General features: G+C 45.0%; 1 protein-coding gene across 4 annotated transcripts in view; it reads left to right on the top strand.

Moving 5' to 3' along the window:
- Window positions 1-6,860: 6,860 nt before the first annotated feature.
- Window positions 6,861-23,732, top strand: part of DPY30 (dpy-30 histone methyltransferase complex regulatory subunit) — a 35,732-nt gene continuing 18,860 nt past the window's right edge. Inside the window, exons 1-3 of one of the 4 annotated variants that reach the window (XM_077283215.1) lie at window positions 6,864-7,002; window positions 7,087-7,154; window positions 7,235-7,282. In XM_077283215.1, coding sequence (XP_077139330.1) covers window positions 7,116-7,154; window positions 7,235-7,282 — 87 coding nt within the window. In that variant the 5' untranslated portion in view covers window positions 6,864-7,002; window positions 7,087-7,115. The other 3 variants (XM_077283217.1, XM_077283216.1, XM_077283218.1) reach the window with 3 other exon arrangements.

The raw sequence follows: 23,732 nt of genomic DNA, 5'->3' as shown, positions 1-23,732 counted from the left end.
TGGGGAGCTGTCACACAGACCGCTCTCCAGCGACCAACGATGCCGAGGTCCCCGGGTAACCAGGGTAAACATCGGGTTACTAAGCGCAGGGCCGCGCTTAGTAACCCGATGTTTACCCTGGTTACCAGCGTAAAATGTAAAAAAAACAAACAGCACATGCTCACCTGCGCGTCCCCCAGCGTCTGCTTCCTGACACTGACTGAGCTCCGGCCCTAACAGCACAGCGGTGACGTCACCGCTGTGCTTTCACTTTCACTTTAGGGCCGGCGCTCAGTAAGTGTCAGGAAGCAGACGCTGGGGGACGCGCAGGTGAGTATGTGCTGTTTGTTTTTTTTACTTTTACGCTGGTAACCAGGGTAAACATCGGGTTACTAAGCGCGGCCCTGCGCTTGGTAACCCGATGTTTACCCTGGTTACCAGTGTAAAACATCGCTGGTATCGTTGCTTTTGCTTTCAAACACAACGATACACGGCGATCGGACGGCCAAATAAAGTTCTGGACTTTATTCAGCGACCAGCGACATCACAGCAGGATCATGATCGCTGCTGCGTGTCAAACGAAACGATATCGCTAGCGAGGACGCTGCAACGTCACGGATCGCTAGCGATATCGTTACAAAGTAGTTTCGTGTGAAGGTACCTTAACTTTTCAATCTCAATTCAATCAAAATTCTATCAAATCTGTATTCAGTTGTAAAGGGGTGGCAAATGGAAGATGCATTCAGTCAACATTGCACAGCACCTGCAAGTAAATGCCACCATCTGCTGGCTGCACTGGATAGCCAGGAACTGAAGGACGGAGAGTGTGTTCCCTAGATGAAATAATTTGAGGGGGACACTGGGTCAAGTGACATCTGTGACACAGTTGCTAAATATAAAAGGCCAGGACCGTGAAGCACAAGCCAGGGCAAAAGGACGGGCTTGTGGAAGATATTGTGCTCATTGTACCTTAGAGCGGTCTGATCCTGGGGACGTCTCGACTATGTAGTTCAAGCAGCGAAGACTAACTTTTTAGGTAAAGCATTAAAGATTGACTTCGCAGTTCAAGCCATAAAATTCAGATGTTGATCGCCGGACACCTGTCATTCCTAAAAGAAGACCCTGAGTGAACTGAGATACTTCCAGTTTAGACATATGGTACATGTTGTGAGCAGGGGCCATGCTTAATGGAAGAAAGATGGCCAGTGTGAGGAGCAGGCTGTGTACAAAGTGACTCACATATTTAGGCCAAAAGTGTAGGTGTTTTTAAATCAGCAGGAGACTGCAAGAGGAGTTCTGCCTATTTTTAGTCCACAGTATGAGAACTTGTGGAATGTGAGTTTTTTACAATTAATCACTGGTGTTTGTGCTGTGTGGCGGTGACTGTTGCTGTGGTGTTGTGCTTGTGGGGTGTTGTGGCCTGAAGTCATGGGGAATCAGCCTCGCAGCATGGGTGCTGTGAGGTACCAGGTCGCCCGCCCTGCTGGTGTATCTTCGCTGCAATGACGGTTTGAACACCATGCTGCACCTTTTAGTCTAGGGACCCACTGAGAGGTTCACTGTGACAAGGTAGTGGGCTTCATAAAGTCTGATCAGAATGTTAAACTATGAACCTCATGATCAGTTTTGTAACTCTATTCTAGCGGAATTAAATCAACGTATGATTTTTGGATGTGTGGTCTATGTCTTTTTTCTACAGTTTTGGCACTCACATATTTAGGACTTGCGGCCTATCAGGAAATATCAGTGATCCCTATCAGTTAGGGCCAGTGTAACATTCAAAGGTGCTTAAAGAGAATACAAAGGTGACAGGGCTAGTATTGAGAGTGACATATGTTAACCCCTTCATGACATGCCGCAGGAGCCATGTACAGTGGGTACAGAAAGTATTCAGACCCTTTTAAATTTTCACTCTTTGTTTCATTGCAGCCATTTGGTAAATTCAAAAAAGTTCATTTTTTTCTCATTAATGTGCACTCTGCATCCCATCTTGACAGAAAAAAACAGAAATGTAGAAGTTTTTGCAAATTTATTAAAAAAGAAAAAAATGAAATATCACATGGTCATAAGAACCTTTGCTCAGATACTTATATTTAAGTCAGATGCTGTTCATTTCCTTGTGATCCTTCTTGAGATGGTTCTACTCCTTCATTGGAGTACAGTTGTGTTTAATTAAACTGATACGACTTAATTTGTGAAACCAAATGAGAATCATGAGGTCAAAGGAACTAGCCAAGGAGCTCAGAAATAGAATTGTAGCAAGACACAGATCTGGCCAAGGTTACAAAAGAATTTCTGCAGTACTCAAGAGCACAGTGGCCTCCACAATCCTTAAATGGAAGAATCTTTAAATGAAAGAAGTTTGGGACCACCAGAAGTCTTCCTAGACCTGGCCGTCCAGCCAAACTGAGCAATCGTGGGAGAAGAGCCTTGGTGAGAGAGGTAAAGAAGAACCCCAAGATCACTGTGGTTATGCTCCAGATATACAGTAGGGAGATGAGAGAAAGTTCCACAAAGTCAACTATCACTGTAGCCCTCCACCAGTCGGGCCTTTATGGCAGAGTCGCCAGACGGAAGCCTCTCCTCAGTGCAAAACATATGAAAGCCCACATAAAGTTTGTTAACATGAAGGACTCCAAGACTATGAGAAATAAGATTCTCTGGTCTGATGAGACGAAGATAGATCTTTTCGGTGATAATTCTAAGCGGTATGTGTGAGAAAACCAGGAACTGCTTATCACCTGCCCAATACAATCCCAACAGAGAAACATGGTGGTGGCAGCATCATGCGATGGGGGTGTTTTTCAGCTGCAGGGACAGGACAACTGGTTGTCATTGAAGAAAACATGAATACGGCCAAGTACAGAGATATCCTGGATGAAAACCTCTTCCATAGTGCTCTGGACCTCAGACTTGGCTGAAGGTTCACCTTCCAACAAGACAATGACCTTAGTAAGCACACAGCTAAAATAACAAAGTAGTGGCTTCGGAACAATTCTGTGACCGTTCTTGACTGGTCCAGCCACAGCCCTGACCTAAACCCAATTGAGCATCTCTGGAGAGACCTGAAAATGGCTGTCCACCAATGTTCACCATCTAACCTGATGAAACTGGAGAGGATCTGCAAGGAAAAATGGCAGAAGATCCCCAAATCCAGGTGTGAAAAACGTGTTGCATCATTCCCAAGAAGGCTCATGGCTGTACTAGCTCAAAAGGGTGCTTCTACTCAATACTGAGCAAAGGGTCTGAATACTTATGACTAGAGATGAGTGAATATTTAAATGTTTGATTTGGATTATGTTCTCCGAATTTGCAATATTCGCTGAATTGTTCAACAAATATTCGTCAAACTTTACCGAATGCCATTATAGTCAATGGGAGGCAAAAACAAACGCATGCACAACACAGTAGGGCGGCCCCAAATGCTGACGAAACACATCAAATGAGGGACAGACACCAGGAATGTGGCCTCAATTCACCCACAGTACAAATTGCAGTATGGAACTGCAGCAATCAGCCAGGCATGAGGTATCGAGGTCTGGGTCAGCATTTACAGCTTTCCAATGAATGTCACAGTAAGATGAGATGGGTGAGGGATCAGTGTAGGAAATCTTGGCTGGGAGTCTTGATAACAGATGCAACACCTCTACCTGTTTTCATGCTGAGCCACACTCACATTTCCAAAAATTATTGGCAGACACCACAAAAGTGGCATCAATTTCACACCACATTAGATATAGTAGAATAGGGACTGACAGGTCTTTCACTATACCCAGTCCAGCAAATGGACACCCAACCAGGAGTATTCACATTTCCAAAAATTATTGGCAGACACCTCAACAAGTGACATCAATTTCACCACACTAGAAACAGCACAATAGGGTCCGACAGGTCTTTCACAACACCCAAACCAGCAGATGGACACTCGACAAGGAGTGTCCATATTTCCAAAAATTTGAGGCAGACACCACCAAAGTGGCATCAATTTCACCACAGTAGAAATAGTAGAATAGGGACCGACAGGTCATTCACAACACCCAAACCAGCAGATGGCCAATCATCAAGGAGTGCTCACATTTAAAGAATTGAGGGCCTTACCCCACAGAAGTGGCATCAATTTCACAACACTAGAAATAGTAGAAAAGGGGCTGACAGGCCTTTCACAACACCCAAATTAGCAGATGGACAATCAACAAAGAGTGTTCACATTTAAAGAATTGAGGGCCTTACCCCATTGAAGTGGCATCTAGGGTTGAGCTAAACAGATCGGACAAATTCAAAAATTGCCGACTTTCGGCAAAGTCTGTTTTCATGAAACCCGACCTGACCCAATGTGTGGGATCGGCCATGAGGTCGGCGATCTTTGCGCCAAAGTCGCGTTTCGTATGACGCGTTCAGCGCCATTTCTCAGCCAATGAAGGAGGACGCAGAGTGTGGGCAGCGTGATGACATAGGTCTCGGTCCCCACCATCTTAGAGAAGGGCATGACAGTGATTGGCTTGCTTTCTGCGGCGTCACAGGGGCTAGAAAGGGGCGTGCACGCCGACCGCCATCTTACTTCTGCCGATCTTAGCATAGGGAGAGGTTGCTGCAGATTCGTCAGAAGGGACATAGTTAGGGAGGGAAGATTAACCCCCAAACCACTTCTGCTGTAGCGATTTCCACTGTCAAACACCACCTTTTTTTGCAGGGACAGTGGAGGCTATATCTTTGTGCATCAGCTCTGTAGCTTATTAGGCTGCCTTATAAGGCTCCCTGATAGCTGCATTGCTGTTTGCACCGCTGCTGTGCAAACCAACTGCTTTTTTAAAAGCAAAAATCCTGTTGCTCCTTTCTGCACAGTTATCTTGTTTATTTGTCCACACGTTTGTGTGCAGCAGTCCTTTTTATTTCTGCCATACTTGTCCTGAGATCATTGTAGGGAGATTGAAATTGTACTACAGTCCTTGTATTTTTCCATATATCTTCCAGCCACTTGCTGCCACTCACATTGCATTGTTTTATACACTGTGCCTGAGTTTGGGTTCAGTATCCCCCCCCCCCAAAAAAGGGAGATTCAGATTCTCACAAAGTGGATATACCTCAGTCCTCTTAGTTTGTCGTATATCAGCCAGCCACTTTCTGCCACTTCCATTGTGTTGTTTTATACACTGTGCCTGAGTTTTGGTTCAGTGTCCCAAAAAAAAAGTGAGATTGAAATTCTCACAAAGTGGATATATTTCAGTCCTGTTAAGTTTGTCGTGTATCAGCCAGCCACTTGCTGCCACTCACATTGCGTTGTAAAATACACTGGGCCTGAGTTTGGGTTCAGTCTCCCCCCCAAAAAAGTGAGATTCAAATTCTCACAAAGTGGATATGCAGCGCCCCAGAGTCCTGGTCGTTGCAGTAATGTTGTTCTTCCACCAGGGGGAGCAATATTATGTCTGAAGGCAATAAAGGAGATCTTCTGTCCAGGTATCACAACCACACACAACACACTTCACACTCCAGTCCACCAGGGGGAGCAAAGGTTCTATCTACTAGGCCACTCCTCAGTTAGGTAAAACTGGTAGTTGGAGGGAAAGTTAGAGAGTTCCTGGCTGGAGACTGAGAGAGAAAGGTCTCCAGACCGAGCTGGCTAGAGCGAGGTCCAGTCAGATCCAGACTGCGGTCTGAGGAGGACGAGGGTCCATGGAGCTGCGCCTGCCCCACGTGCGGCAGCATCCAACGAAAGAGACATTGAAAGGAAGTGTAATGCAGTGAGTGAGAAACGAAGGCATAGCAACAAGTGGATACCAGAGAGGATAGTGGCCGAAGAGAAGCGGCATCCTTCTGGTGCGCGATCCGGTGGCCGGAATACCGAGGAAGCAACTGTCTCCAAGCCTTGCTCCAGAGACCGGCAGGACAGTCAATTCCAAGTTGGCTGCCCGACCTTACCTAGGAAGACACGGTGGCAACTTGTGGGGGTCGGGGCGTCTCTAGGGTCCCTATAAACAAGCCTCAGGCCATCAGTCATACGGGTTTTGTTCTATCCGACCACGGGGAACAGAGAGAAGAGTAATAACAGTGAGGACCTTATTAGAGCTTATGCAAGTAGGGACCTACTGTATTACTGTGTGCATAGGAAGGCTATTGAATTCCACCTGGACAATGAGACTGGATTTGCCTTCAGACCGGCCGGACTCTGCCTACCCTGTGATCCGGTGCCCAGGACTGTGGACACTGAAGCCTTCAGTAAAAGGTAAAGAGACTGCAACCTTGTGTCCTCTTATTTCCTGCGCCCTGCAACTTCCACCATCACCATCTTCACTCTGGGAAGCCCTGGGGATACACTTCACCTGTGGGAAGGTATACCATCTTGCTGCCATAACATCACCCCAGCGGACCCCTAAGCAGCGTCAGTCACCCTGACCGAGTACCACAGGTGGCGTCACGAACTTCCCCTTCAAAGACCTTTCCCAAAACCATAAAAACTCTATTCCGTTTATTGGACGTCCCTCAAAGGGCCACGGACTGGGTTGGGCCATCGTGACATCCCCCCGAACTGAAGGACCCAGTGCCGAGTACCCTATTGCAAGTAATTATAGCAGGGCCTTGTTCACAAGAGCGAACACTCTGAGGAAACAGCAATGCTAATAACACCGTCTGTACTGCTCCTCTACTTATACAGGTGTATAATGAGGCTCTCACTGTACAGGAAAACACCTGCAATGATGACTGTGGAAAACGTATTTCTATTTAAAAAAAAGAGCCGGTTCTTTCTGGTGAGCGGAGCCGAATCAGTCAAGAGCCGGAGCCAGCCTGAGACCATCAGGGAAACGCGCACATCCAGCACTGCTGTGCCCAAGGAGAGCTGGCAGCCTATCACGGCTCTTCTTACTGCCCTACTGCCGAGACATCCGCAGCTATTGGTGGAGTCGCAGACAATAGGCGGAGGTTGCGGAGAGGGCGGGAGCAGGGAAGTGGTGGGGGGTTGTCCTCTAGCTGACTCGTTTCCGGTACGCGGTGTTGCTGTCGCCGCTCTGCAGTCATAGTAACCAGCAGGTATTGCTATCGGGCCGCTTCTCATGGCGCCTCCTGTGGTGTGAGCGCTGCTCCATTGTATTGTAACCGTGTTGTACTGTGTAGGTGCCTGTAAGCCGACGTGTGGTGCCATCATGGATGCCGAGCAGAGCATGGAGGGAGGACAGAGCCAGGTACTGTGCTTCGCCATTGTCGCTCCATAGCCGCGCTGTCTGTTTCCTGTTTGGCGCTGACTAGTCTTTTATTTTTACAGGTTGCGGAAAATCCCCATTCTGAATTTGGTCTTACAGAAAATGTTGAGGTACCAGACCAGCCACTGCTATGAGGCGCTGAGAGGTCCTTGTGGTCTGCCCCCCCTGCAGTGTGTAGTGGTGGTCTGCAGCCAGACATGAGGAGGCGTAGTGACTGTGCTCTAGACCAGTACATGGCACTGTCTCACCTGGGGCACTGCCACCCTGCCCAAGGGAAACCTGACTTTACACCTATGCCACTGTCCCTCTGCTCTAGACGTGTGTGTGTAATGTGGAGTTGGGGGGTTCATTCTGCATTAGATCTGTACTTGGCAATGTCCAACCTGGGATTCTGCCACCCCACCAAAGTGATACCCTTCTCTAGACCTGTGTATATGACGGCTGGGGAAGGGGGGTAGTTGCTCTGACATTCTGCTCTAATCCTGTGTATATGGAGGGGAGCAGGGGTTACCCTGCTCTAGACCTGCGAATATGGGGGGGGGGTTTGTCACCCCTCTCTGGACTTGCGTATGGGGGGGGGGGGAGTTGTCACCATGCTGTAGACTTTCAAACCATAAAAATAAAGGATCGAGTAGAGAAGCAATCCATGAAATAAAATATTTAATTTTATTTAATGATAAATATTAAAATAATTAGTAATAAAATTTGGTAAATAGAGAAGCCAAGAAAAGGGACGCAAAAAGGTTATGGAGGGAAGATCAGGATAATATATTTCTGTAATACTGTGACTTTATATGCCTCTGTTTCACTGTTGCAAAACAGGTTTTCTCTTCAAAACAGCAGACTAGGTAGTGTGAGGTAAAATATACAGTATATTTAACTTTCTGTAGATGTACACAATCTCATGGCACAGGGATTGGATCAGAAAACCAAAAAACAACAAGGATCCCTAAAATGTAACTTTCAATAATTAAAGCTAAAAACAGTTTGTTCCAATATAAGAAACAACGGTATTAAGAGAAATACACACAGCTCAAAAAACAAAATACAAGCTAACTTACCCTGTCAGGTGTTCTATTACTGGTACCTACCTGACAGCGGAGGTTGGCACCCTAAGTTTCTGCAGTAGGCGCCCCCGCTCCTCGACGACTGGCCCTAATAGCCCTAGATCAACCCTATGTTCCCTACAGGAGACCTACTAATTACTATAACCCAGGAAAAAATGAAACAAATATAAAAAAAATAAAATTAAAAAAAAAAAAAAAAATGCAAAAATTAGAATAGAAAAAAGCAAAAAAAATAAACATAGCAGAAAAAACAAAATTGTTATTTACTCCCAGACAAAAAGGTCCCTAGTAGGGAGTAATAGAAAAATTACAACTCTTGGGTAGAAATATAATACCAATGTCTCGTTTATCCAAAAAATATATATATCAGCGGGCTACTCCATCCCATATTAATATTTTTAATTTTTAAACATGCAATCATGTACCGTATTTTTCGCTTTGTAAGACCCTCCGGATTATAAGACGCACCCCAAATTTTGAGGAGAAAAATAGGAAAAAACTTTTTTAATAAATTGGTGGGGCGTCTTATAATCCATGCGTCTTATTACTTACCAGGGGTTGTGGCTGCGGTGGATCAGGGTCCCAGGGTCGTTGCTGGAGGCAGGAGTGGATCATTGCTGCAGGCTGGGATGAGGAGGTCTGCAGGGGGGCTCCTGTGCTGCAGGCTGGGATGAGGCAGTCTGCAGGGGGGCTCCTGTGCTGCAGGGGGGCTTCGGGTCTGCAGGGCTGTTTCCGGTGCTACGGGGGCTCTGCCGACATATTGTGAAAGGCCAGAGTCCCCTGGCAGTTCGTCCATGTATTCCTGCATGACTGACTCCGGGAAAATGGCCGCCGGAATCTCGAGAGATCAGATCTCAGCGCTGAAATCTCATCTCCCGAGATTTCGGCGGCCATTTTCCCGAAGTCAGTCATACAGGAAGGAACGCATGGACGAACTGCCGGGGGGCTCTGGTCTTTCACAAAATGTCGCCAGAGCCCCCGCAGCACCGGAGTAGCAGCGGACAACCGCGGTGGCGGGCGGCAGCGGACACCCCCTCATCCCAGCCTGTAACGGTAAGCGGTATATCTGCTTTGTAAGACGCACCCCCATTTCCCCCCCAAATTTGGGGGAAATAAAGTGCGTCTTACAAAGCGGAAAATACGGTATATCCAAAGTTTTCAAATAGTCAAATGACTCCCAGATATACAATGTTCTCAATAGGACAGCGGCCCACATCAGCACAGAGACATCCCAACAACAAACCGGGGACAACCAGAGCAAGTTAAAAGACCATACAGAAACCACCCCATAGTTCAATACTATAGTAAATGCTTCTACTCATCTGCATCCCAGAGGCGTTGTGGATGATCATGCAATCATACAGCTCCGTTGGTCTCCTGCCGGGATATCCTCCCTATTCTGCCCGACGCGTTTCCACCCCGTGGATGAACCCCCAGGATTTCCACGGGGGGGGGGGGGGAAAACGCGTCGGGCAGAATAGGGAGGATATCCCGGCAGGAGACCAACGGAGCTGTATGATTGCATGATCACCCACAATGCCTCTGGGATGCAGATGAGTAGAAGCATTTTACTATAGTATTGAACTATGGGGTGGTTTCTGTATGGTCTTTTAACTTGCTCTGGTGGTCCCCTGTTTGTTGTTGGGATGTCTCTGTGCTGATGTGGGCCGCTGTCCTATTGAGAACATTGTATATCTGGGAGTCATTTGACTATTTGAAAACTGTGGATATACATGATTACATGTTTAAAAATTAAAAATATTAATATGGGATGGAGTAGCCCGCTGATATATATAGTTTTTGGATAAACGAGACATTGGTATTATATTTCTACCCAAGAGTTGTAATTTTTCTATTACTCCCTACTAGGGACCTTTTTGGAGTAAATAACAATTTTGTTTTTTCTGCTATGTTTATTTTTTTGCTTTTTTTTTCTATTCTAATTTTTGCATTTTTTTTTTTTTTTTTTAATATTTGTTTCATTTTTTCCTGGGTATTAGTAATTAGTAGGTCTCCTGTAGGGAACATAGGGTTGATCTAGGGCTATTAGGGCCAGTCATCGAGGAGCGGGGGCGCCTACCGCAGAAACTTAGGGTGCCAACCTCCGCTGTCAGGTAGGTACCAGTAATAGGACACCTGAGCTGTGTGTATTTCTCTTAATACCGTTGTTTCTTATATTGGAACAAACTTTTTAGCTTTAATTATTAAAAGTTACATTTTAGGGGTCCTTGTTGTTTTTTGGTTTTCTGGTCGTTTCTAGGATTCTAAAATTATTTGCTTTGAGTGGTTTCTTTTTGGTATCACAGGGATTGGATAGCAGAGTTCCAGAGTAATGACTCGTAAAGTCACAGTATTACTGAAATATGTTATCCTGATCTTGCCTCAATCCCCTTTTTTTTTTTTTTTTTTTGTTCGTTCGAACTTGAGTCTCTGAACATGGCAATGTCTAACCTGGAATGCTGCCACCGCACCAAATTAATACCCTACTCTAGACCTATGCATAGGAAATGGTAGGGGAGCAGATTGTCAAGGAAAGAAAAAGGTTGTTGTTCCAGCGTTTGGTAAAATACTGTATTTCTTTATTTTAAGTCCATTAAAAATGTACAAAAATTACAAAGGTTGCATAGACAGGGCAAGGGAGCAAGACGCGTGTTGAATGCTCACTTGCTTTCTTTCACAGCTTGTCTACACATTCTAAAGAATAAACTAAAAAAAGTGCCAATTAAAACAGTTGAAACAAGTCACATGACACAACTACATAAATGAATACATTCATTAAGCAACAGGTGTGTGAAAACAGTCAATAGTGATACAAGGTTTCTCTCTTTAGATTAAAGGGAACCTGTCACCTCGTTTTTTCAAGATGAGATAAAAATAGCGTTAAATAGGGGCAGAGCTGTGCTTTACATTAGTGTATTTTTTTGTGCCTTTATTACCCACCTATGCTGCCGAAATACCTGTGTAAAGTCGCCGTTTTTGGCTGTCACTCACGCTGGTCTGGTCATATGGGCGTGGTGACATCGTTGTTTCTCCCCCAGATCCTGCTCATCTTTCCGTTGGTGGCGTAGTGGTTGTGTCGGAATGCCCAACAGGCGAATCCACTGCGCAGCTGAAGGAAAACAGCGCGATCTGCGCTATTCAGCAGTTTATCGGTGGGCGCGGCCATCTTCCTGAGGCCGCGCGTGCGCAGATGATAGTGCTCGGCTTCCCGGGGCTTCAGGAAAATGGCCGCGGGATGCCGCGCGTGCGCAGATGGAGATCGCGGCGGCCATTTTCCTGAAGCCGAGTTAGCATCTCTGCTTCAGAAAAATGGCCGCCGCGATCTCCATCTGCGCACGTGCGGCATCCCGTGGCCATTTTCCTGAAGCCCCGGGCAGCAGAGCGCTCCATCTGCGCACGCGTGGCCTCAGGAAGATGGCCGCCCCCACCGATCACCAGGGGAATAGCGCAGATCGCGCTCTTTTTCTTCACCTGTGCTGTGGATTCGGCAGTTGGGCATGCGCAAACCACTAGGCCACCAACGGAAAAATAAGCAAGATCTGGGGGAAGAAACAGCGATGTCACCACGCCCATTTGACCAGACCACCTGGATTGACAGGCGAAAACGGCGACTTTGGTAAGGTATTTCGGCAGCATAGGTGGGGAATCAGGGTACACAAAATACACTATTGTAACGCACAGCTCAGGCCCTATTTAACGCTATTTTTATCTCATACTGAAAAAACGGGGTGACAGGTTCCCTTTAAAATAAAGAACTATTTTACCAGACGCTGTAACAAACTTTTTTTTTTATGATACATCGTCCTTGAGGGGAGGAGACTGTCATCCTGCTCTAGACCTGTACATGGTAATGTCTAACCTGGGATGCTGCCACCCTAGCAACGGGATACCCTGCTGGCGTTATAAGCAAAATTGAACCCCAGGAAGGATCAGACATTTTTGTCCAGTACTATGAACACAAGGAGAAAGCAGCTTCAAAGAATACTATCTCCAGCTTTATATAAAAAATAAATAAATGAATAAAATGTGAGGCATGTTAAAATACTTGGGAAGTGACTGAATCTTTGTGATTTGGCCTCTGCATGCCACTAATTTTGGATTTAAAATGAAACTGAGATGCAATTGAAGTGTAGACTTTCAAGTTTACTTAAAAGGGTTGAACAAAATTATCATGTGAGAACATTTAGGCATTGTAACCATTTTTCTACACAGCCTTATCTTTTCAGGGTCTCAAAAGTAATTGAACAAATTAACTTTAACATACATTGTTCAGTTTTTAATACTGTAGGGTGAGTCCTTTGCAATAAATAAAAGACATCCATGGATTCAAGCAAACTCTAGGTTTTCTCATTTGTGATGCTTTGCCAGGCCTTTACTCTGCATCTGATTTCAGTTGTTTGGTTGTTCGTCTTTCAGCCTTAAATTTTGTTTTGAGTATGTGAAATGCTGCTATGTGTCTTGGCCATTGCCAAATATTCCACTAGTTTGCCTTAAACTCCTAGGTTGGTTTCACAGTCTGTTTTGGGTCATTGTCAATCTGTACTCTGAAGCGCCATCCAATCAACCTTCCTGCACTTGGTTGAATCTGAGCAGAAAGTATCACTCTGTACACTTCAGAATTCATCCGGCTGCTTCTGTCTTCAGTCACATCATCAAATCCCTTCTGACCAGTGCTATTTGAAGCCATGCCCCTTCCATACTTCCCATCATTCTGATACAAGTTGATCTTAGTTTCATCTGCCCCCAAAAAAGCTTTTCCAGAGTTGTGCTGGATTTTCTAGATTATTTTATTTTTTTTGGCTACGTCTAATCTGGCCTTTTCTATTTTTAAAGCTGATTAAAGGGAACCTGTCACCCCCAAAATTGAAGGTGAGCTAAGCCCACTGGCATCAGGGGCTTATCTACAGCATTCTGTAATGCTGTAGGTAAGCCCCCGATGTATCCCGAAAGATGAGAAAAAGAGGTTAGATTATACTCACCCAGGGGCGGTCCGGTCCGATGGGCGTCGCGGTCTGGTCTGGGGCCTCCCATCTTATGATGACGTCCTCTTCTTGTCTTCACGCTGCGGCTCCGGCGCACTTTGTCTGCCCTGTTGAGGGCAGAGCAAAGTAGTGCAGTGCGCTGGGAAAGGTCAGAGAGGCCCGGCACCTGCGCACTGCAGTACTTTGCTCTGCCCTCAACAGGGCAGACAAAGTGCGCCGGAGCCGCAGCGTGAAGACCAGAAGAGGACGTCATCCTATGAAGATGGGAGGCGCTCTGCCGGACCGCGACGCCCATCGGACTGCCCACCCAGGTGAGTATAATCTAACCTTTTTTTCTCATCTTTCAGGTTACATCGGTTACATCGCCCTGATGTCGGTGGGCTTAGCTCACCTTCGATTTTGGGGGTAACGGGTTCCCTTTAATGGGTTGCACCATGTGGTGAACCCTCTATTTGCTTTCACAAAGTCTTCTCTGTATGGTAGCCTTAAATACAGTATACTGGCGTGTTCATCACTTGGGTGGATGTTGTGAAGGGTTTTTCTTCACAATGGAAAGGATTCTGCAATCATTCACCACTGTTTACTATGGACATTTATGCCTTTGTATTCCCAAGCTTACCAACAGGGGTGGATTAAGAATAGGCAGGGCCCCAAGCAGTCTAGAAGGCAGGTGACACCCCACCCCCAGGTAATGATGTATCACGTGACATGTCACATGACGTTTGGTAGGCCATGTGAGTAACACAGCTGTATATGGAAAATTACAAATTTTTCCTTTATGCACATCCCTATACAAAATAGAGCAGGGGTGTGAGATTAATTTTCCTGAGGGCCACATGAGAATGTGACTGTTGTGCAATAATTCTGTTCTATATTAATAATTTTTTTTTTATACTGTGTAACTTAATATTGGGTATGTTAACGCCCCCCCTACATAACTTCTTCAATCAACAACCAAAGCGCCTAACCTGTGAGACCCTTATACATGTAAACCATAGCAAAAAAACTTCCATTCTTTTATATAGAGTTTAAAAACCCAATACCTATAGACATACACACAGAAAAACTGACTTAAAAAGGCTAGTATCTCACTTCCTGACAGCGGAGGTTGGCACCTTAGTTGAAATGGTATGATGCCCACGATCCTCGTCGACTGCCCCATGTAACCCTACCATTACCCTAACTGACCAGGCATCCTGAATAGGTGATCAGATAATATGTAATGACCATGTATAAATAAAATGTAGATGCTAGTGGACCATACTGCAATGAGGATATCTGCTCACAGGCCCAGGCAATATGCCCTTACATACAGTAAGAGCCCCACATGGCTTCCTACATAGGACCCAGGGTGGGGAAATTATTACATACAGGGACATTATCACAGGATCACATAGACCTGACCAACATACTGGAGGGGGCCCTGGTCCAAACTTTACACTGTGGCCCATAGGACTCTGGTTATTACATCACTGATCATTTGATGTCTGTGCAGATAAAACAGCACAGCCAGTATTCAGATTAGCATAGAAGTGATGGCCGAACCTTTGAGACCTAGTGCCCCCCTAACTGCAACCCAAAACCCACTTATTTACCACAAAGTACCAACACTGTAACTTAATCTGAATACTGAGGTTTTAGTTTAGAAAAAAACATCTCTTAGCAGAGAGCAGGCAGGAGCAACAGCGCTTAGGCTGTGTGCCCACTTTGCGTTTTTTGTGTTTAGTTTTTTGCCACAGCGGAAACGCTTAAATGCAATCCTATGGGATTCCACAGTTGCTGTGCCCATGCTGCGTATTTTCCCCCTTGTGGAATTGCATAGCGGTAAAATCCCCAGCATGTTCATTATTTCTGCAGAATTCCGCAGCGATTCCACAGCCATAGGATTGCATTGAAACACTCACTTTTCACATGTGGCTATGCCCACCATGCGTAAAGTGAGCGCTTCATGTGCAGATGGTACCTGGGTCTGGAGGAGAGGAGACTCTCCTCCAGGCCCTAGGTACAATATTCCTGTAAGAATTTAAAATAAAAAATAGGGATATACTTACCATCTGATGGCCCCCAGAGTCCTCCCAGCTCTCAGCGGTGCATGCGGTGGCTTCTGTTTCCAGTTATGCATTGTGCGAACCACCTGAGATGACACGACCGTGACGTCACAAAGGTCCTTTGTGACAAAGCATCCCTGGGAACGGAACGTACCGGGAGCGCCACTGAGGAGATCGGGGGCCGTCGGAAGGTGAGAATAACCATATTTTTTTTATGATTATTTTTAACATTCTATCTTTTTACTATTGATGATGCATAGGCATTATCAATAGTAAAAAGTTGGTCACACTTGTCAAGCACTATGCATGACAAGTGTAACCAAACTGTCAATCACTTTTCCAAGCGATCCTTCAAATCACTTGGAAAATGCTAGCATTCTGCAAGCTAAAAACGCTTGTGTTTTGCGGGAAAAATCATGCAAATTCCGCATGCGGTTTTACCCGTGGCCGGGAGTTTCGGAAATGCTGTTGACATGTCCGCAGCATTTCTGCAATGTGGGCACATAGCCTTAATATTCTACTCCCCTCTAGCCATCTTCGGGTTTCCCCGACACCGCTCCATTCCCGCACCACCATCTTGTTGCTGCAATTTCTGTCTGACGGGAGCGAAGTCTGAGAGCCTTGTTCTGGCTTTCGTGGACTTGCGTTGAAAACTGACCTCTTATTCGCTCCAGCAAGCACTGGTCACAAATTGCTAGAGGACCAACGGATTGGTGCAGATAGGTGACAGCGGCGGGTAAGTGTTGGGAACTTATGCTAGCAGCACCACTCTAGTGTTGCAATAACAAAAAAAACATGGCGTGATGCTCTAAGATGTTGCACTACACTGTGTGCAGAAGTATTAGGCAAGTTGTATTTTAGTGTATTATTTTTATTATTGATCAACAACTATTTTCTCAATCAACCCAAAAGACTCAATATCAAAGCTTAACCCCTTAGTGACAGAGCCAATTTGGTACTTAATGACCGAGCCAATTTTTACAATTCCGACCACTGTCACTTTAAGAGGTTATAACTCTGGAACGCTTTATCGGATCCCGCTGATTCTGAGATTGTTTTTTTTGTGACATATTGTACTTCAAGTTAGTGGTAACATTTCTTCGATATTACTTGCAATTATTTCTGAAAAAAACGGAAATATGGCAAATTTTTAAAATTTTGCAATTTTCAAACTTTGTATTTTTATGCCCTTAAATCAGAGAGATATGTCACGAAAAATAGTTAATAAATAACTTTTTCCACATGTCTACTTTACATCAGCACAATTTTGGAAACAAAATTTTTTTTTGTTAGGGAGTTATAAGGGTTAAAAGTTGACCAGCAATTGCTCATTTTTAAAACACCATGTTTTTTTTAGGGACCACATCACCTTTGAAGTCATTTTGAGGGGTCTATTTGATAGAAAATAACCAAATGTGACACCATTCTAAAAACTGCACCCCTCAAGCTGCTCAAAACCACATTCAAGAAGTTTATTAACCCTTTACGTACTTCACAGGAACTGAAACAATGTGGAAGAAAAAATGAACATTTAACTTTTTTTGCAAACATTTTATTCAGAACCATTTTTTTTAATTTTCACAAGTGTAAAAAAAGAAATTTAACCACAAATATTGTTGTGCAATTTCTCCTGAGTACAACGATACCCCATATGTGGAGGTAAACCACTGTTTGGGCGCACCGCAGAGCTTGGAAGTGAAGGAGCGCCGTTTGACTGTTTCAATGCAGAATTGGCTGGAATTGAGATCGGACGCCATGTCGCGTTTGGAGAGCCCCTAATGTGCCTAAACAGTGGAAACCCCCCACAAGTGACACCATTTTGGAAACTAGACCCCTTAAGGAACTTATCTAGATGTGTGGTGAGCACTTTGAACCCCCAAGTGCTTCACAGAAGTTAATAACGTAGAGTCGTGAAAATAAAAAATCGCATTTGTTTTCACAAAAATGATTTTTTTTGCTCCCAAATTTTTATTTTCACAAGGGTAACAGGAGAAATTAGACCACAAATGTTGTTGTGCAATTTCTCCTGAGTACGTTGATACCCCATATGTGGGGGTAAACCACTGTTTGGGCGCACCGCAGAGCTTGGAAGAGAAGGAGTGTCGTTTTACTTTTTCAATGTAGAATTGGCTGGAATTGAGATCGGACGCCATGTCATGTTTGGAGAGCCCCTGATGTGCCTAAACAGTGGAAACCCCCGACAAATGACACCATTTTGGAAACTAGACCCCTTAAGGAACTTATCTAGATGTGTGGTGAGCACTTTAAACCCCCAGGTGCTTCACAGAAGTTTATAACGTAGAGCCGTGAAAATAAAAAAATCACATTTTTTCTACAAAAATGATTTTTTGCCTCCAAATTTTTATTTTACCAAGGGTAACAGGAGAAAATGGACCCCAAAAGCTGTTGTACAATTTGTCCTGAGTACGCCGACACCCCATATGTGGGGCTAAACCACTGTTTGGGCACATGGCTGAGCTCGGAAACAAAGGAGCGCCATGTGACTTTTCAATGCAAAATTGACTGGAATTTAGATCGGACGCCATGTCCGTTTGGAGAGCCCCTGATGTGCCTAAACAGTAGAAACCCCCCAAAAGTGACCCCATTTTGGAAACTAGACCCCCCATGGAACTTATCTAAATGTGTAGTGAGAACTTTGAATGCCCAAGTGCATCACAGAAGTTTATAATGCAGAGTCGTGAAAATAAAAAATATTTTTTTTTTAACAAAATTTTTTAGCCCCCAAATTTTTATTTTCACAAGGGTAACAAGAGAAATTGGACCCCAAAAGTTGTTGTCCAATTTGTCCTGAGTATGCTGGTACCCAATATGTGGGGGTAAACCACTGTTTGGGCGCACGGCAGAGCTCGGAAGGGAAGGAGCGCCATTTTGGAATGCCGGCTTTTGATAGAATGGTCTGCGGGAGTTGTGTTGCGTTTGCAGAGCCACTGATGTACTTAAACAGTAGAAACCCCCCACAAGTGACCAAATTTTGGAAACTAGACCCCCTAAGGAACTTATCTAGATATGTGGTGAGAACTTTGAATGCTCAAGTGCTTCACAGAAGTTTATAATGCAGAGTAGTGAAAATAAAAAAATATTTTTTTTTCCCACAAAAAAGATTTTTAGCCCCCAAGTTTTTATTTTCACAAGGGTAGCAGGAGAAATTGGACCCCAAAAGTTGTTGTCCAATTTATCCCGAGTACGCTGGTGCCCCATATGTGGGGGTAAACCACTGTTTGGGCGCACGGCAGAGTTCAGAAGGGAGGGAGCACCATTTGACTTTTTTAGCGCAAAATTGGCTGTCGTGTTTGGAGACCCCCTGATGTACCTCCCAGTGGAAACCCCCCAATTCTAACTCCAACCCTAACTCCAACACACCCCTAACCCTAATCTCAACACGATCCATAATCCTAATCACAACCCTAACTCCAAAACAGCCCTAATCTCAACCCTAACCATAACCCTAATCAAAACCCTAAATCCAACACACCCCTAACCCTAATCTCAACCCTAATCCCAAACGTAATCCTAATCCCAACTCTAACTTTAGCCCCAACCCTAACCATAACTTTAGCCCCAACCCTAGCCCTAACTTTAGCCCCAACCCTAAGGCTACTTTCACACTTGCGTCGTGTGGCATCCGTTGCAATCCGTCGTTTTGGACTAAAAACGGATCCTGCAAATGTGCCCACAGGATTCCTTTTTTGCCCATAGACTTGCATTACCGACGGATGGCCACACGTCGCGTCCATCGTGCACTGGATCCGTTGTGTTTTGGCAGTTCAATGTAACCTTTTTTTTGTACGTCGCGTCCGCCATTTCCGCGCATGCGTGGCCGTAACTCTGCCCCCTCCTCCCCAGGACCTAGACTGGGCAGCGGATGCGTTGAAAAACTGCATCCGCTGCCCACGTTGTGCACAATTTTCACAACGTGCGTCGGTACGTCGGGCCAACGCATTGCGACCGCCCCGTACCGACGCAAGTGTGAAAGAAGCCTAAGGCTACTTTCACACTAGCGTCGTACTCGGCCCATCGCAGTGTGTCGGGCCGACGTACCGACGCTAGCGTTGTAAGCGCCGCAGAACGGGTGCAGCGGATGCTGTTTTTTCAACGCTTCCGCTGCCCCATTGTGAGGTGCGGGGGCAGAGTTCCGGCCGCGCATGCGCGGTCGGAAATGGCGGACACGTCGCACAAAAAAAGTTACATGTAGCATTTTTTTTGTGCTGACGGTCCGCCAAAGCACGACACATCCGTCGCACGACGGATGCGACGTGTGGCAATCCGTCGCAATGTGTCGCTAATGCAAGTCAATGGAGAAAAAACGCATCCTGCAAGCACTTTTGCAGGATGCGTTTTTTCTCCAACGATGCATTGCGACGGAAGCCAAAAAACGCTAGTGTGAAAGTAGCCTAACCCTAGCCCTAACCCTAATTTTAGCCCCAACTCGTCTCTCAAGAGGAGACGCAGGAGGACCCAGGGACACCGGGTGAGTATGATAGGGTCCCCGAATCCCCCTATTTCTCTGTCCTCTGATGTGCGATCACATCAGAGGACAGAATTACAGATCGCTTTTTTTTTTTTTTTTTGCGGTCGCCGGTAAACAGTTAATTACCGGCGATCGCAAAACAGGGGTCGGTAAAAACCGACCCCGATCATGTTCTTTGGGGTCTCGGCTACCCCTGGCAGCCGAGACCCCAAAGATCTTCCGGGCGGCGGGCGCACTGCGCATGCGCCCGCCATTTTTTCCCGGAAAAAAGATGGCGGCGCCCATCGGGAGCCACGAGGAGCACCGGGGGAGATAGGTGAGTATTGGGGGCCATCGGGGACACTATTTCTCTGTCCTCCGATGTGCGATCACATCGGAGGACAGAGAAATTAAATGGCAAATCGCGTTTTTTTTTTGTTGTTGTTGCGACCGCCGGTAAACTGTTAATTACCGGCGATCGCAACTCGGGTCGGTAAAAACCCCCCGAATCATGTTCTCTGGGGTCTCGGCTACCCTCGGCAACCGAGACCCCAGAGAAAATCCGACTCTGGGGGCGCTATTCACTTTTTCCACAGCGCCGTTAATTAACGGCGCTGTGGTTTAAGTACCCTTAGCGGCCGCCGTTAAAAGGCGTATCGGCGGTCGTTAAGGGGTTAATATTTTTGGAAGTTGGTGTGTGTTTTTTTTAGATTAGGCGATCTTAGGAGGATATCTGTTTGTGCAGGTAACTATTACTGTGCAGAATTATTAGGCAACTTAATAAAAAAACAAATATATTCCCATCTCGCTTATTTTCACCAGGTAAACCAATATCACTGCAAAAAAATTTAGAAATAAACATTTCTGACATGCAAAAACAAAACCCCAAAAAATTAGTGACCAATATAGCCACCTTTCTTTATGATGACATTCAGCAGCCTTCCATCTATAGATTGTCAGTTGGTTGATCTGTTTACGATCAACATTGCGTGCAGCAGCCACCACAGCCTCCCAGACACTGTTCCGAGAGGTGTACTGTTTTCCCTCCCTGTAGATCTCACATTTTATGAGGGACCACAGGTTCTCTATGGGGTTTAGATCAGGTGAACAAGGGGGGCCATGTCATTATTTTTTCTGATGGAGCATTGTCCTGCATGAAAATCATGTTTTCTTGAACAATACCGACTTCTTCCTGTACCACTGCTTGAAGAAGTTGTTTTCCAGAAACTGGCAGTAGGTCTGGGAGTTGAACTTCACTCCATCCTCAACCCAAAAAGGTCCCACGAGTTCATCTTTGATACCAGCCCATACCAGTACCCTTCTCCACCTTGCTGGCGTCTGAGTGGAGCTCTCTGCCCTCTACTGATCCAGCCTCTGGCCCATCAAGAGTCACTCATTTCATCAGTACATAAAACCTTTGAAAAGTCAGTCTTAAGATATTTCTTGGCCCAGTCTTGACGTTTTATGTTATATTTCTTGTTCAAAGGTGGTCGTTTTTCAGCCTTACTTACCTTGGCAATGTCCCTGAGTATTGCACACCTTGTGCTTTTTGTTACTCCAGTAACGTTGCAGCTCTGAAATATGGCAAAACTGGTGGCAAATGGCATCTTGGCAGCTTCACGCTTGATTTTCCTCAATTCATGGACAGTTATTTTGCGCCTTTTTTGCCCAACACGCTTCTTGCGACCCTGTTGGCTATTTGCCATGAAACGCTTGATTGTTTGGTGATCACGCTTCAAAAGTTTGGCAATATCAAGTCTGCTGCAAGACATCTCACAATTTTGGACTTTTCAGAACCCGTCAAATCTCTCTTCTGACCCATTTTGCCTAAGAAAAAGGAAGTTGCCTAATAATTAAGCACACCTTTTATATAGGGTTTTGATGTCATTAGACAACACCCCTCCTCATTACAGAGATGCACATCACCTGATTTACATAATTGATAGTTGGCTCTCAAGCCTGAACAGCTTGGAGTAGGACAACCTGTATAAAAAGTATCGTGATCAAAATACAACTTGCCTAATGATTCTGCACACAGTGTATTTGCCTTCTCTCCCCTGGTGCACAAATGCTGCAAAATGAGTTATGACAATCTGTCGCTGAGCTCAATATGACAAGAATTTATAACTTATGTTTTTCTGAGTTCCGCTCAGTTGATTTATGACCATGTCAAAGTTGAGTGTTCAGGGGAAAAACCTGCAAAAAATTATTTTTGACCCCAAACATATATTGAAGTAAAAAAAGTTCTCAATATGTGGACAACTATAAAATATATAATATGTATTCACTTGATCGCTAGTACAGTACTTTTGTAGTGCAGTGTATTGTCATATTAACAATTTCTTTTGAGACCCGGACTGTAAGGGCATTACAGACATGACAGAGTATCAGAAGGTCTCCAACCGCCATGACAAACAATGAACATCCTGCAGTTTGGGGGGCAATGGGTTTGCTCCTCACCCCCTTCTACCCTTCTCCCCCCCCACCTTCTGGCTAGTTAACTGCAGCGTCTATGGATATTCTCTGTAGCTGACATAGACAGAGAAGCGCTCATGTCCAAAATAAAATATTTAGGCCCTTTAACCCCTTCATGACCCAGCCTATTTTGACCTTAATGACCTGGCCATTTTTTTGCAATTCTGACCAGTGTCCCTTTATGAGGTAATAACTCAGGAAAGCTTCAACGGATCTTGGCGATTCTGAGATTATTTTTTTTGTGACACATTGGGCTTCATGTTAGTGGTAAATTTATATGCGTTTATTTGTGAAAAAATCAGAAATTTGGCAAAAAATTTTGAAGTTTTTGCAATTTTCAAATTTGGAATTTTTATTCTGTTAAACCAGAGAATTATGTGACACAAAATAGTTAATAAATAACATTTCCCACATGTCTACTTTACATCAGCACAATTTTGGAAACAACTTTTTTTTTTTGCTAGGAAGTTATAAGGGTTAAAATTTGACCATCAATTTCTCAATTTTACAACAAAATTTACAAAACCGGTTTGTCTGTTTTTAGGGACCACCTCACATTTGAAGTCAGTTTGAGGGGTCTGTATGGCTGAAAATACCCAAAAGTGACACCATTCTAAAAACTGCACCTCTCAAGGTGCTCAAAACCACATTCAAGAAGTTTATTAACCCTTCAGGTGCTTTACAGCAGCAGAAGCAACATGGAAGGAAAAAATGAACATCACAAAAATGATCTTTTAGCAACAATTTTTTTATTTTCCCAAGGGTGAAAGGAGAAACTGGACTACGAACGTTGTTGTCCAATTTGTCCCATATGTGGGGGGGGGGGGAACCACTTTTTGGGCGCACGACAGGGCTCGGAAGGGAAGGAGCGCCATTTGACTTTTTTAAAAATTGGCTCCAATCTTTAGCGGACGCCTTGCCACGTTTAGAGAGCCCCTGTGTGCCTAAACATTGGAGCTCCCCCACAAGTGACCTCATTTTGGAAACTAGACCCCCCCCCCCCAAGCAACTTATCTAGATGCATAGTGAGCACTTTGAACCCCCAGGTGCTTCACAAATTGATCCGTAAATATGAAAAAGTACTTTTTTCCACAAAAGAATTATTTTAGCTTCAATTTTTTTATTTTTTACATGGGCAACAGGATAAAATGGATCCTAAAATTTGTTGGGCAATTTCTCCTGAGTACACAGATACCTCACATGTGGGGGTAAACCACTGTTTGGGCGCATGGCAAGGCTCGGAAGGGAAGGAGCGCCATTTGACTTTTTGAATGGAAAATTAGATCCAATTGTTAGTGGACACGTCGCGTATTGAAAGTGTGTAGAGTATGTCAGGTTGGTATGTGGTGTAGTGTACACCAGGTTGGTGTGTGTTGTGTAGTATACAACACACACACACACACACACACACACACACACACACACCCCAACCTGACACACATTATACCACACACCAACCTGACACTACGTCAGGTTGGTGTGTGAGGTGCTGTGTACGTCTGGTTTGTGTGTGGTGTAGT

Source organism: Ranitomeya variabilis, chromosome 2, assembly GCF_051348905.1.
Source record: "Ranitomeya variabilis isolate aRanVar5 chromosome 2, aRanVar5.hap1, whole genome shotgun sequence".
Lineage (NCBI taxonomy): Eukaryota > Metazoa > Chordata > Amphibia > Anura > Dendrobatidae > Ranitomeya > Ranitomeya variabilis.
Note: the sequence above shows the minus strand (reverse complement) of the source record. Positions and strands in the feature narration are given on the sequence as shown.